Here is a 13,475-nt window from a genome sequence, read left to right on the forward strand (position 1 = left end):
TAGGCAGCGGATGCCCTTCCAGCCGTAACCCAGTACTGGGAAACACCCATACACTCTCACATTCACACAAACACTCATATACTACGGCCAATTTTGTTTACCCAATTCACCTATAGCGCATGTCTTTGGATTGTGGGGGAAACTGAAGCACCTGGAGGAAACCCACATGAACACGGGGAGAACATAATGTATTGTGTAATTAGTGAAGCTTTTGATGCTTTTGCTCTAGACTGTATTGGTTGTAATTTCTAGAGTTCACACTTAGCTGATGATTGATTATAAAGCAAGTTGCTTGCTGTCCTGGGAGAGAGCCCTGAGCTCAAAGGTCCTTGAGCCCTGGGCTCCCTGCCATTTGCAGGGCGAGAGCAGAGCTCTGAGCTCAGGTATAGGTCTCGAGAACTCCCCAAGTTTTAATAAGAGCTGATGACAGTAATGATTGGTGTGAAGAGATATGCTTTTGACTGTAGTGCTAAATTTAGATTGATCAATTCACTTATGGTGCACGTTTTTTGGACTGTGGTAGGAAACCGGAGAACCCGGGGGGAAACCCACGTGAGCACGAGAAGAACATGCTAACTTCGCACAGAATCAACAGCCGGCCTGTTAAAGGACTAGATCCGGTAACGTTCTTGCTGTTAGGCAACAGTGTTAATCACTGGGCCACCGTGCCGCCCTATGAAGGGAAAGGTGGAGGAGTAGAGGTGGAAGGGGAGATTCTTCGAAGATTACTGTAGTGAGAAACGCTGGCTCTTTATAGTGGGTTAGGAATCGTCTGATTGGTGGATTATACATAGTTAATGCAGAACCTGCCGTGTTCAATCCTAATCACGTGATCCTCTCGAAATTAGTTTAGAAATAAACTTCACTTAAAACAGCAGCCAGTACATTATTAAATCTCCTCTTCCTTTGTTTCACGGAAAAGAAGCACATCAGAATAATTGCTCAATAAATGTTTTAAGCTTGAAACTTATATTGAAATAATAAACGTGAACAGAGGATTGTCACGATACTGGAATTTGATACTAATCGGTACTGAAATTTTGGCCTTAATTATGCAAACTTAATATAGCCTAATATAAAAGAAACGGATGAGTTATTAAAAAAATTCAGCCCCTCACAGTTATCATGAAGGGTAATATTAGCTTTATGAACCAAAATCGTTCTTTGTTCCAGGCTGTAAACTGCAGAATTGCAGTTTCAGCTACTTCTGTATTGGCTTTCCGAGGGAGAGCGGGAGGTTGCCGCTTGGTGTAAACATAGATACAGGGACTGAGTATATTCTTTTTAAATGTCTGGGTAAAAAACAAAAACTTGTTTCCTCTTTGAACACAATATATTTTAATTTGAGAAACATTTAAAATATTTTGTAACATTAAGCATGACAGGCTAAATAGTTCAAATCAGTCATTGATTTCTGCTGTCATTAGTTTCTAAAACACAGATTTCTTTACAATTTAAAACAGCATCTTTGGATATCTTTTCTGCTGGAGATACTGTCCTAAAAGTTTTTTGGAGTTTTTTTGTCCTAAAAAAAACATAAATAAAAAATCGTTTTTTGGAGTTTTTTTGTCCTAAAAAAAACATAAATAAAAAATCGTACATATACCATAGGAATGGTACAGCAGAAAAAGTTGACGGTTTTAGACCTTTACTTTTCCAAACCACAGTATACCTTGAAAACGGTTATTATCCCATGCCTAGTAACCACTGTTTTTTATTTAGTGGAAAAGTACCAACACTTTTGTCTACGTCTGTATGTGTGGCTGTTCATGTAGCATTTCTTATATTCTCACAATATATTGGAGGCCATATCAGTATCATCCTATAAATGCTTATTTTAAATATTATTGCCAGCCTGGGGGTGGCATGGTTGCTCAGTGGTTAGCACTATCGCCTCACAGCAAGAAGGTGGCTGGTTCGAGTCCCGATTGGACCAGTTGCATGTTCTCCCCATGTTGGCATGGGTTTCCTCCGGGTGCTCCGGTTACCCCCACAGTCCAAAGACATGCGCTATAAGGGAATTGGGTGAACTAAAATTAGCCGAATGTGTGAGTGTATGGGTGTTTCCCAGTATTGGGTTGTGGAAGGGCATCCGCTGTGTAAAACATAGTTGGTGGGTCATTCTGCTGTGGTGACCAGTGGAAAACAAGTGACTAAGCTAAAGGAAAATGAACGAATTAATGAATCAATTACCAGCCTGGGGTGCGTTTCCCAAACAACGACGTAACTTGCGTCTAAACTATCATAGTACGATGCATCGTTTGGGAAAAGAACGATGTAGTGATGAGTGTTTTCCAAAACCCCCAGTTTCTCTGTTGCAGATCAATCACTTGAACCATGTTAGTTAGAACGTAAAACGCCCATAATGCTGCTCTAAATGGGGTGGAGTAACAACTTCATTAGAGAAAAACCCACCAATATTAGTTTTGGGAAAAACATGCTCGTTTTCCATATTAATTGAAATATATGTGAATGGCACATATAGGGCCTGTGTTTGCTTTACTAATATTATTGAGAATATTACATGGTCTATTCTAAAACAAAAAAAATACACTTACAAAAGCTAACACATATTCTAATATCATATATACATCATGTAAATAAATAAATAATGAGGCTATTTATTATAAATATGTTTACTTTAATAATGATATTAATGTATTAATATATATATATATATATATATATATATATATATATATATATATATATATATATATATATATATATATATATATATATATATATATATATATATATATATATAAATTTTTTTTTTTTTTTTTTTTTTTTGAAAGTTTACTTTTTACAATTTGACACATGTACACCATAGCAGAAAGTTGTAACCAACAGGTCCATGTCATAGAGTACAGATACTTAATAAATAATCCACTATATATTAAAAGCATTAACGTATGCCATGTTTTTTTGTTTGTTTTTACAAGCTTTGGGGACGTAGCATAAATTCCGCTTTTAATAATAGGTCACCTATAGCTTTCACCATGAGGCTGTGTTCAAAATGATATCAATGTTTTCAAAGTGCACTGCGAAGGGAGCACAATTGTAAACATGAAGATCGCTAAAACTGAACTTTAAAAAAGTTTGAAAGCAAATTACACCTAAGAGTGAAGACTTTTTTTAATAATTCCAACTTTGAATGTTAGAATGTTCTAAATGAATAGGGCATAGGGGGGGATAAGTGGGAATAGAACACAACCAGGAACTATGTTTCTAATTACAGCTCCAGAGGTGAAGTTTCAAGTGCTCAAGTTTGCGACGCAGTTTGCGAATGTTCGTTGGAGTGTCGGATTTGGAAAACGAACTTTGTAACGACAGAACTTGTGACCTTAGTTGGCTAATGATGGTTTTGGGAAACGCACCCCTGATTGGCCCATAAATTAATGATGATTTCTGGATTCCACTTTTGATGCTAAAGTTCTTGCTAAAAGGAAAACAAGATGTCAGTATTGTTGGAAGTTTTCACCATGAATAAAAAGGACTACAATGACTTTGGGAAATAAGGATTTAGAAATCTTTCTGCAAATAAGATTAAAAGATCACGCATCCACTGTATTTATTTTCCACTTGCTTATGGTTGCTTTTTGGACTCAAAAAGATAAACATGTGTATCGATCTGCATCTGTATCAGTTATCGGTATTGGACAAAATTTTTATCTCTATTCACCATGACATGATTGCTAGCAGACTGCATGTAAAGACCGCTTAATCAAATGTTTTGTTGTGTTTTATCTACTTAATATCAGTGGAAAGCTGACTGCACTTCTTACTAGCCTATATTGGAATAGAGAAACATGCATTTATTCATGAGATTCATGGTTGAGTATAGCATACAGCAGAGAGGAAGAGCATAATCAAAAATCTTAGTGGCATTTGTTATGTATTTAGGTGATGAAAACATTATTAACTACATGATAGAAGATTTTTGTGATTTAAAAAACTGCAATCAATGCACAAGTTGGAGTCCCAGGTGATAAAACACACACACAGCGGTCTTTTGGAGTTTGGGGTTATATAATTCTGGGACGCATCATATAAATTTCTGCCAGTAAAATTGATCGGCTATACTGTATTGTCTTCTACAGTGTAATGAGCCCTTCACAGACCTCCGGTTGTTCAGCTGAAATACTGCACTGCTCACCACAGCACACTGAGGGAATATTTAATACAATCCATTCACACAGAATATTTGGCCCATATATTCAGAGAGAAAACGCTGCTCGTTTATTCACTCAGCCTGTTCCTTCAGGAATGCTCATTTCTCTTGCTTGTCGGTGTAAGATATTGTTTTTACATGTTCTGTTGTGTCACACTTTGACAATCGTCTACACCAATTTTTGCTGTGATAATCATCATCAGTCATTAAAGACACAATATATAATTTCTGCCATTTGAGGGTGCATATGCGACAACAAACAAAGGCATATTTTGATCACTGAGTGTGGAATCAAGGAAGTTGTGGTCTTCATTACATCAGGGCTGCCCTGCCAACTTTTGATTTTAGCTTGAAGTGAGAATTTTAGCCCCGCCCATATCCCTAAGCCATGCCCCATACCAAGCCACTCCCCAATTAATTTATAAATAAATACAAATTATAAATATATTATTTTTATAAATACTTTTTATATTACAAATTAGAGTGTTATTACTATTATACAAATATTCTATTCTAAATAAATAAAAGAAAAATATCTGTTCTAAATGTGACTGGAAAACAATGACGCAACTGAAGTGATATGCTAAGATCATTTAAGAAATCTTTAGCATATATTAATTTCAGGACAGCATTGTGGCTCAGTGGTTAGCACTGTGGCCTCACAGCAAGAAGATCGCTGGTTCAAGTCTCAGCTGGATCAGTTGATGTTTCTGTGTTGAGTTTTCATGTTCCCCCCGTGTTGGCGTGGGTTTCCTCCAAGTGCTCTGGTTTCTCCTACAGTCCAAACACATGCGCTATAGAGGAATTGATTAATTAAATTGGCCATAGTGTGTCTGTGGGGGTGTGGGGGTGTTGAAGGGCATCCGCTGCGTAAAACATCTGCCGGAACAGTTGGTGGTTCATTCCGCTGTGGCGACCACTAAAATAGAGACTAAGGCAAAGGAAAAGTAATGAATAAATATTAATTTTATTAGAATTAAATTCTATAGATTGTATGGAACACAAAAAATATGTTGTATAGAATTATCTGTTGTATGTTGTCTTAGACCCGACTCATGGCCAAGAATTAGGTTTATTAAGTCTAAACTCCCTGACTTCATCCCTCCTTTCTGCTTCATACAAAAATATCTATCAGGAGCCATGCTTAGTCAAAATAAGATCGTCATCATATTATTTAAACTTTAGCTTTGTCGACTTCCTAAACTCACTGTGTGCCGACGTCTGTATATAAAAGGCTGTTACCCCTGCCATAAAACACAGCCCCTCTGAAATGTGCATCTATTAACTTAAATTGATGATTTTTTAATAACATCATTATGATATTAATAAGAGTGAAGCCTTCCCTTACAGAAGATTACATATATATATATATATATATATATATATATATATATATATATATATATATATATATATATATATATATATATATATATATACATATATATATATATATATATATACACATATATATATATATATATATATACACATATATATATATATATATATATACATATACACATATATATATATATATATATATATATATATATATATATATATATACATATGTACATATGTACATATGTAACATCTATCTATCTATCTATCTATCTATCTATCTATCTATCTATCTATCTATCTATCTATCTATCTATCTATCTGTCTGCACAAAGTCCTCCTCTGCTGTTTCTTTAACATGCAAGTCTTTATTTTACAAATGATATAGGTCCTAAAGAACTGTATGCTTCTCAAGCTCTACGAGGAGTGTCATTCGTGTCTTTTCAGGTGCACTCGGTCAGAAGAAAATCGCCTGTGATATCATGTCATCTTGTTTTTGATTGTCAGCACGATGTAGGCCTATAGTATTGATATTTATGCAATATAATTATAACGAGATTTACACATGATTATACTAATTTGCAACTTAGGCAAAACTAATTCTAAAATTGTTTTAAATTTGGTTTTCGTGCCCAAATAAATATTTGTTGCTGTTTTTAATCATTTAAATTAGTTTAATTGAATATATAAAAAATGTATTGATGTATTTATTGGGTAAAATTGCTATGTTTAACTGTCATTCAATGTGTTTTTGGTCCTTATCAATGCCCTGTCACTTTAATTGAGCATAAGCAGCGTGGCAAAAATAGACCCAGTGACGAAACTATCGCACCATTGCTGCTTCAGCGATGCTCATGCTTGGCTCTGACGTACTGCTTCTTCATGCAGTATGAAAGCTCCAATCTCCTATAAGATATCCTCTGCTCACTCTTGCGGTGTGAAACAGGCACAATCTTTGAAACATTTGGGTTAATCCAAGTACAAATGTAAAAAAAATAAATAAAGAGAACACTTAGACAACACAATGTAACTCCAAGTGTTCCCTATATATTTTTTGAGCAGTATAGATATAACACTACTGTTTTTTTGGATATGTTAATGAAACAAATCATACATATTGTGCTTTTTAAATGCATTTCCACCTCCATGTCTGAACAAATTGTGATAATGCAGTCGTGATCTAACCTCCATGCGGTCCATGTCATGATCATCCATTGTTGTGTCGAATAAATGGCCACACAGAGCAACCTTGTGCCGATGAAATCTCCAGATTGCAGATCCAGCTCGAAGCTTTCAAATGCCACTTTTAAAATGTCACCAGCTAAAAACAATGTGAAAACGCTGTGTGTCAAAGCACAACGACACACACTGAAATCTTGTTTCAGTGCTCTTCTGAAAGATTGCGCTCAATCCAGTCTTGTCCAGCATGTTTTTTGCATGTTTTTAACTTGCATGCGTCCTCCTTTTATTGAAATCTCTCCCTTCTGTGTCACCATGTCTGCTCTGTCCAGGTACACAGAGGAGTACAGTATGGATTCAACCAATGCACAGTAAGTCAGAGTGGGAACGTGATATCCATTTAGCGTTTCGTGGAGAGTGAAATCGGCTTTTATTGGTATCGTCACCCCTGTTTGGACAGGAGAATCGTGAGAATCATTTATATTTAGTCCATGCTTTTATCCACAGTGAATTATTTAGCCGAGGAAATCAGAGAATGATGGTGACAAATAAATGCCATCCTTACTTACAGAGGATTATTAACTAGTACAGATAAACTCTTTTAGATTCACTCTTTCTGACAAAGAGTGAATCATGAGTCACTGCTGGAAATGTGTGCGGTGACCTTCAGAGGATGGAGATGTACTGTGGCACAACTGCATTTTAAAAGAGCACCTGTGCCCTGGTTTGAACTTCTTGCTCTTTATGGGTCAAAGAGCACTCACAACTCAATATATATATATATATATATATATATATATATATATATATATATATATATATATATATATATATATATATATATATATATATATATATATATATATATATATATAGTTAATATATACTGTATTATTCTGTTAGAATATAGAGCAGTTACACATGATGCATCAACAACATTTATATATTCACAACCTGATTTGAATCAGAAAGCCTTTAGAGACAGGAAGCTGAAAACGATGTAGATAAAAATGTATTGTTTGCTGCTTACATACTAACCACAATCATGACATGCAGTTGCACAACATCCGCCACTACTAAATGTGCTTCATGAGGGCAGCTGATCTGATTCTGATATATAGCTGAAGTCAAAATTATTAGCCCAAAATAGCTAAATTATTTTTATTTTTTCAAATATTTGCCAAATGTAAGGATTTTTTCACAGTATTTCCTATAATGTTTTTTTCTTCTGGAGAAAGTCTTATTTGTTTTATTTCAGCTAGAATAAAAGCAGTTTTGATTTTTTATACACCTTTTTAAGGTCAAAATTAGTTGCCCCTTAAGCAATTTTTTTACGGTTGTCTACAGAACAAACCGTCATTATACAATGACTTGCCTATTTACCCTAACTTGCCTAATTAATGTAATTAACCTTGTTAAGGCTTTACATGTCACTTTAAGCTGAATACTAGTATCTTGAAAAATATCTAGTAAAATGTTATATACTGTCATCATGACAAAGATAAAAGAGATCATTCATTCATTTTCCTTCAGCTTAGTCCCTTATTTATCAGGGGTCGCCACAGCGAAATGAACCGCCAACTTATCCAGCACATGTTTTACGCAGCAGATGCCCTTCCAGCTGCAACCCAGTACTGGGAAACACCCATACACTCTCACATTAGCTATGTTTCCATCCACCTATTTTGGATATGCGCATAAAAAAACGGTTGATGGAAATGCTAAGATGCGCATAACTGAGTAGGATAAACTTTTTATTCAATAAGAAAAGATGCGCATAAACTACAATAAAAACACTTTTACCGAACAAATTCCAGTGTGCGCGTTAAAATAAGTCATGTGACTTTGCTATAAGTGATCATGTGATGATAATAAACGTGTGAATAGACACACCAGCAGGTTGACCACCCTGTAAAGCATCTGAAATGCTGTTTTGGTCATTCTAAAACGCCAGTATTAGTGTTATTATATTATTTATTACCTCCAGAATCAAGAGTGTCTGTGCTCAGCAAACGCCACCAATCGTTCATTGTGTATCAGGACTACCTTCTTAGACACAAGTTATTTATTAAATAAGGAAAAGATTGACGCAGCTTCTCCTACCGCAGCAAATTCCATTCTTACTCTTGATATTTAGCGCCAGTTAATCAGGAAGTGACAATTTTGTTTGCTTTGACTCATTGGATGGAAACGCTGCTTTATTCGCACGTCTTTTATACGATAATCCAGTTTTACTTATAAAATTAATTAGCATTTTTGGATGTAAACATAGCTACTCACACACACACTCATACACTACGACCAATTCAGTTCATCCAATTCACCTACAGTGTATGCCTTTGGACTGTGGGCGAAACCAGAGCACCCGGAGGAACATGCAAATTCCACACAGAAATGCCAACTGACCCAGCCTGAACTCGAACCAACGACCTTCTTTCTTTGAGGCTACTGAGCCACTGTATCGCCCTAATTAAAATCATAGTGAATATTGTATTATAAATAATTTCTGTCTTATTATTATTATTATTATTTTTGGGGGGGCGAGGGTAATCTTTATTTTGACAGGACAATAGAATATAGACATGGGCCTCAAACTGGGAGTCAAGTCGCCACTAGCACCTTACTTATATATAAACCGAATAAATTGAAAATTTAGAGCAGAATCTACCTGGCGCCCTGTAGTTGTTTACAAGGCCGTCTAAAGCGTGAGCGGTTTCACTTTCTCGCTGTGCGTCTATTGTGAAATAATGAACTTCTTGAGCTGATGATAATAAAGTGCACTTGATTATTGAAGCGCTTCTGACTTTCAGAAATGGACAAACATGAGAGTGAAGCATGACAAAATATAGGAGCAAATGATTTTTTCAGCAACCTAGCTAAAACATGAACAAACAGCCATGGTTTATTATGATCCACTTTCGGACTATTATGAACGTGGATAGACAGAATTACTTTCTATCATGAGGTTACATGTGCTGGTAAAGATTAAATATCAGGCCACGACCACCCCTATGTAAACTACCCCTAACCCCTATGGCCACCCCAATATGATTTTACTGTTGATATTAATTTAAATGTCCACTAAATTATTGTGGATTGATTGGCGCCACCGACGTTGCTGATTCACTGCCCCTCCCCCTTTAATCATGCGCTGAACAGATGTTTGACTGTTATTCTGGCTGCACCTCGGGGATGAACCGCTGACATTCAAGCACATCAGATAAACTGACTTTACCACAACAATTTCATGTTCACGTTTTTGTTTTGTTTTTTAATGAAGGATAAAGTTCTTTTAACATAATTTGTTTAGTATTGTTTGACAACAAGAGACGAAACATGACTTTGGGTTTACGAGAGTGTACACTTTTTATTAAAAAATTTGTATTTTTTAAATGAAAAATTGTGTTTTATCTGACCACAAATTCTAAAAAACAAATAAATGCATTTTAAAATTAGCTTTTCAGACTCGAGTTTATTTAGCACCTTCATTGTTTTGCTGGTTGACAAAGAAGGGCAAAAATCTCAATGATTTTGTGGATGTATTTTGCAAAAAGATACATCAATAGAAAAAAAACAGTTTGAATAATATTGTGGCTCAAAAGGAATATGGATAAATTATTTTATTAGGGTCTTTATAGTGAGTGTGTGTATAAAGGAATGCCTTTTATTCAGTTTGTTCAGTTGTCTGTGTTTTTTAAATTACATATTGATTTCAATTTGGTTTGCACATGTACTTGGTGAATTATTTCAAGGAATAAATAGCAATATTTTAAGAGTAATTAAATGAATTAAAACCACAGTATTTCATTTACCAGAAACAAAAATATAACATTACAATGTATTCATTCTTTTTTTGTGTACCACCCCTTTGGTGTGGCTTCAAATGTCCACCCCTAAGAAAATTTTCTGGGGGCGCCACTGTTATGGAATAATAAACAATAGCAGCTATAAGCACATACTGTGATATGAGAGAGCATAAAAGGTGTAACATAAAAAGCTGAACATTTTCACCTAAATAAACCACAGTTGACCACACTGACAAGATTAAGAACAAGACCGTTGGAGTCTTTCCGTGTTGGGTTCAAATCTTTCTCTGGTCTGCAGTCTTCTTCTAGCTTGGGAATTCTCCTCTGGCCTGTGGTGGGGCCTTAGGCTAGTAGCTTTTATAAGGATGGTTTGTACCCACCTTCCTGGGCTAAGTTGACCAATGAGAAGTTTAACTTTGGTTTCACAGTGTGGTCATTTGCATAGAGGCATTTTTGGGGTAAACTGATGCAGAAATGTTCAAGTTTCTTAAAATGTTAATGTGTTGCACATGCATTAACATCAAATGTAAGCAATCGTTCAGTACGCCAAATTAGCTTTGCAGGGACATCAAACATGAACTATCTATGATCTTGTTTAGCTGTGGTAGAGTTAAACATTGGTTGCAGAAGTATTAAAACCATAATATTAATACAGGAGCAAGAGAAATGTTGCAAAACACCTTGGGCCTCATGTATCAACACTGTGTACGCACAAAAACTTTGCGTACATCAGATTTAACGTTCACATTTGGATTTACTAACGATGAAATGAACGTGAGAATGTGCGTTGGTCCATGCCAACTTCTTGTCTGGCGTATTTCTTGTGTGTGTTTGTTTTATTTCCATTGGCAACTCCTAGAGGCAATTATGTTAAATTGCACCCTACAAAGTATCTTTGAGCCGTGCTATAAAGGCGCCATCTGAAGATGAATTTGCATACATGAATCAGAAACATTTCCATTCAATAAATGTGCAAATAATTTGTGATGCTCAAATGCACTTAATATAATACACACACTTATTAATGATTCCTACTTGTCTTCCTCGTGATGAAGAGTAGGCAAAATCGGATATGTAGAGGGGGAAAAAAGAAGAATGAGTTCATCAGACGCTGGATTCGAACCGGGTTCATGATTGATAGTGTCAAACATGTTGCCATCCGCTTTACAAGTTACGCCACTCACGCTGCTGAAATCTGCTCTCTTTAGTTATTTTATCTCTGTCAATCAAACGGGACACTATTTTACACCTTTACATTGCATTATTTCTTTTTTAATTCACTTACAGTGTGATGTTCAGACCCCACTGCGTTAACAGCTTCAGCTAAACTCTCCCACTCTTTTCTTTTGTTATTAATTCTGGAGGACAAACTTGCAAATAACACCGTTTATCTCTGGTCTACCACCGAAAAGAGCACCTCCAATTCACATTCTGTTCAAAGTTTCTCTTTTTGCTTGCTTTTGCCATTGCTTTTTCATTTGGTTTTGCCAAAGTACAGTCATTACCATATTTATTAGGGGGAGGAGGCAGGGAGTGGATTTGCGCTCGTGCACGTGCGCTCAGTTTAACGTTAATTCGGATGTACAAAGAGAATATGCGTGGCGTTCACGGTACGCACTGTTTCATACATCTGATTTTTTTTACTGCATATGCACGCAATGTTTTAGTATGAATCCAACGCAAGTATTCGTACATGAGGCCCCTGATTACACATAGAGAGAATAAAAGTTTACATTAAAAAGCATCGATCTAAGGAGCTTATAGAAGTTTTGACCAGGTCTCTGTGTGTCCAGTGCTGTGAGCACATTCCTTTGTGTCGTAAATATCTTGGAATTAGATTACAACTGACCATCTTTTCGTTTGCTGACGCATTTGTTGAATAAGGCAAAATAAGTATGTGTCTGATCGGCCAAATTCGTTACAGTATGTACTATTTTTGTGTAGAAAAAGTACATACTTTTGAGAAGGCATGCTTTAGGACAAATTACTGCCTCATTAACGGACCGTTTGGTTGCTTGATTACATGCCCTGACAATCATCTTGTCACATCCTCCACATTTCTTTCTAATACATTTCTTACATTATAGAACTATATTTTCGCGATGCCAGACGAAAGTATAACTCAGCTTTTAAGCTCTCTTGCCACTGTAGAAAGAAACTAAAGCATGCAGAGAACATGTACAGTAGCTAACTTGTGCTACTATATCATCTATCATACTATTTACCCATGATTCTCAGCTCTTGCTTCTGTTACAACAATGAATGTTTTGATTTATTATTTATTTTGTACTCCAGCACTGCGGTCTCTTGGTTTACACAGCAATGCGAATGTCCCCATTCTTACTTTTAACATTTGTTCCCATGGATTGCTCTGTAAAGTAGGCTGACACGAGCACACAGCCTTCAATATTTATGCTCCTCGCACTATGAATAGAGGATCTGTCTGTTGGAGAGCTGGCGAGCGTGGGTGGACTGAAGGTATATTTGGGGCTGCCGGAATCAAGAGAATACAGATTTTTACAGAGACTGAACTACTATCAGTTCAGCTGTTATTGACTAGCTCTATTGTTCTATGTTGGCACCAAGTGTTATGGATTTCCTTGCAATTATCATTTCAGTCCTGTCTAATGTCTGACAATCAGCCAGGGCAATTATTTCCGGCACAGTGAAGACTTGCGGACAAGTTTCGAGTTTGTGTGTGCTGTGGACTTGTTTATGTGGTTTACGAGGGCACACAATTGTATAATGGCATGGGTATGATGTAATTGTACTTTGTTAAGGTGGTTTATGAGGACATTGTGTCCTCAATTCAAAATGTTTAACTCTTATGTACTGTTGGGGATGTTTTCATCCACTCTGGGTTGATTTTGAGTCCTAATTTGGCAACAACGTTTTCTGTGTTTCAGCTAGCAGAATGATTTTTGCTGACAAATCTTATTTTCACACATATTTAGAAAAATAGGAGAATTTTG

At 36.0% G+C, this 13,475-nt stretch overlaps 1 protein-coding gene across 5 annotated transcripts in view; it reads left to right on the forward strand.

The window, feature by feature from the left end:
• kcnt1b (potassium sodium-activated channel subfamily T member 1b) overlaps window positions 1-13,475 on the forward strand; it is a 166,607-nt gene that overhangs the window by 57,379 nt on the left and 95,753 nt on the right. Inside the window, exon 2 of one of the 5 annotated variants that reach the window (XM_056458740.1) lies at window positions 7,030-7,068. The exons of the other annotated variants lie outside the window; for them this stretch is intronic. Coding sequence (XP_056314715.1) covers window positions 7,030-7,068 — 39 coding nt within the window. The remainder of the gene's footprint in view (window positions 1-7,029; window positions 7,069-13,475) is intronic. 5 annotated transcript variants of the gene reach the window in all.

This window comes from Danio aesculapii, chromosome 5 (genome assembly GCF_903798145.1).
Source record: "Danio aesculapii chromosome 5, fDanAes4.1, whole genome shotgun sequence".
NCBI classification, from domain to species: domain Eukaryota; kingdom Metazoa; phylum Chordata; class Actinopteri; order Cypriniformes; family Danionidae; genus Danio; species Danio aesculapii.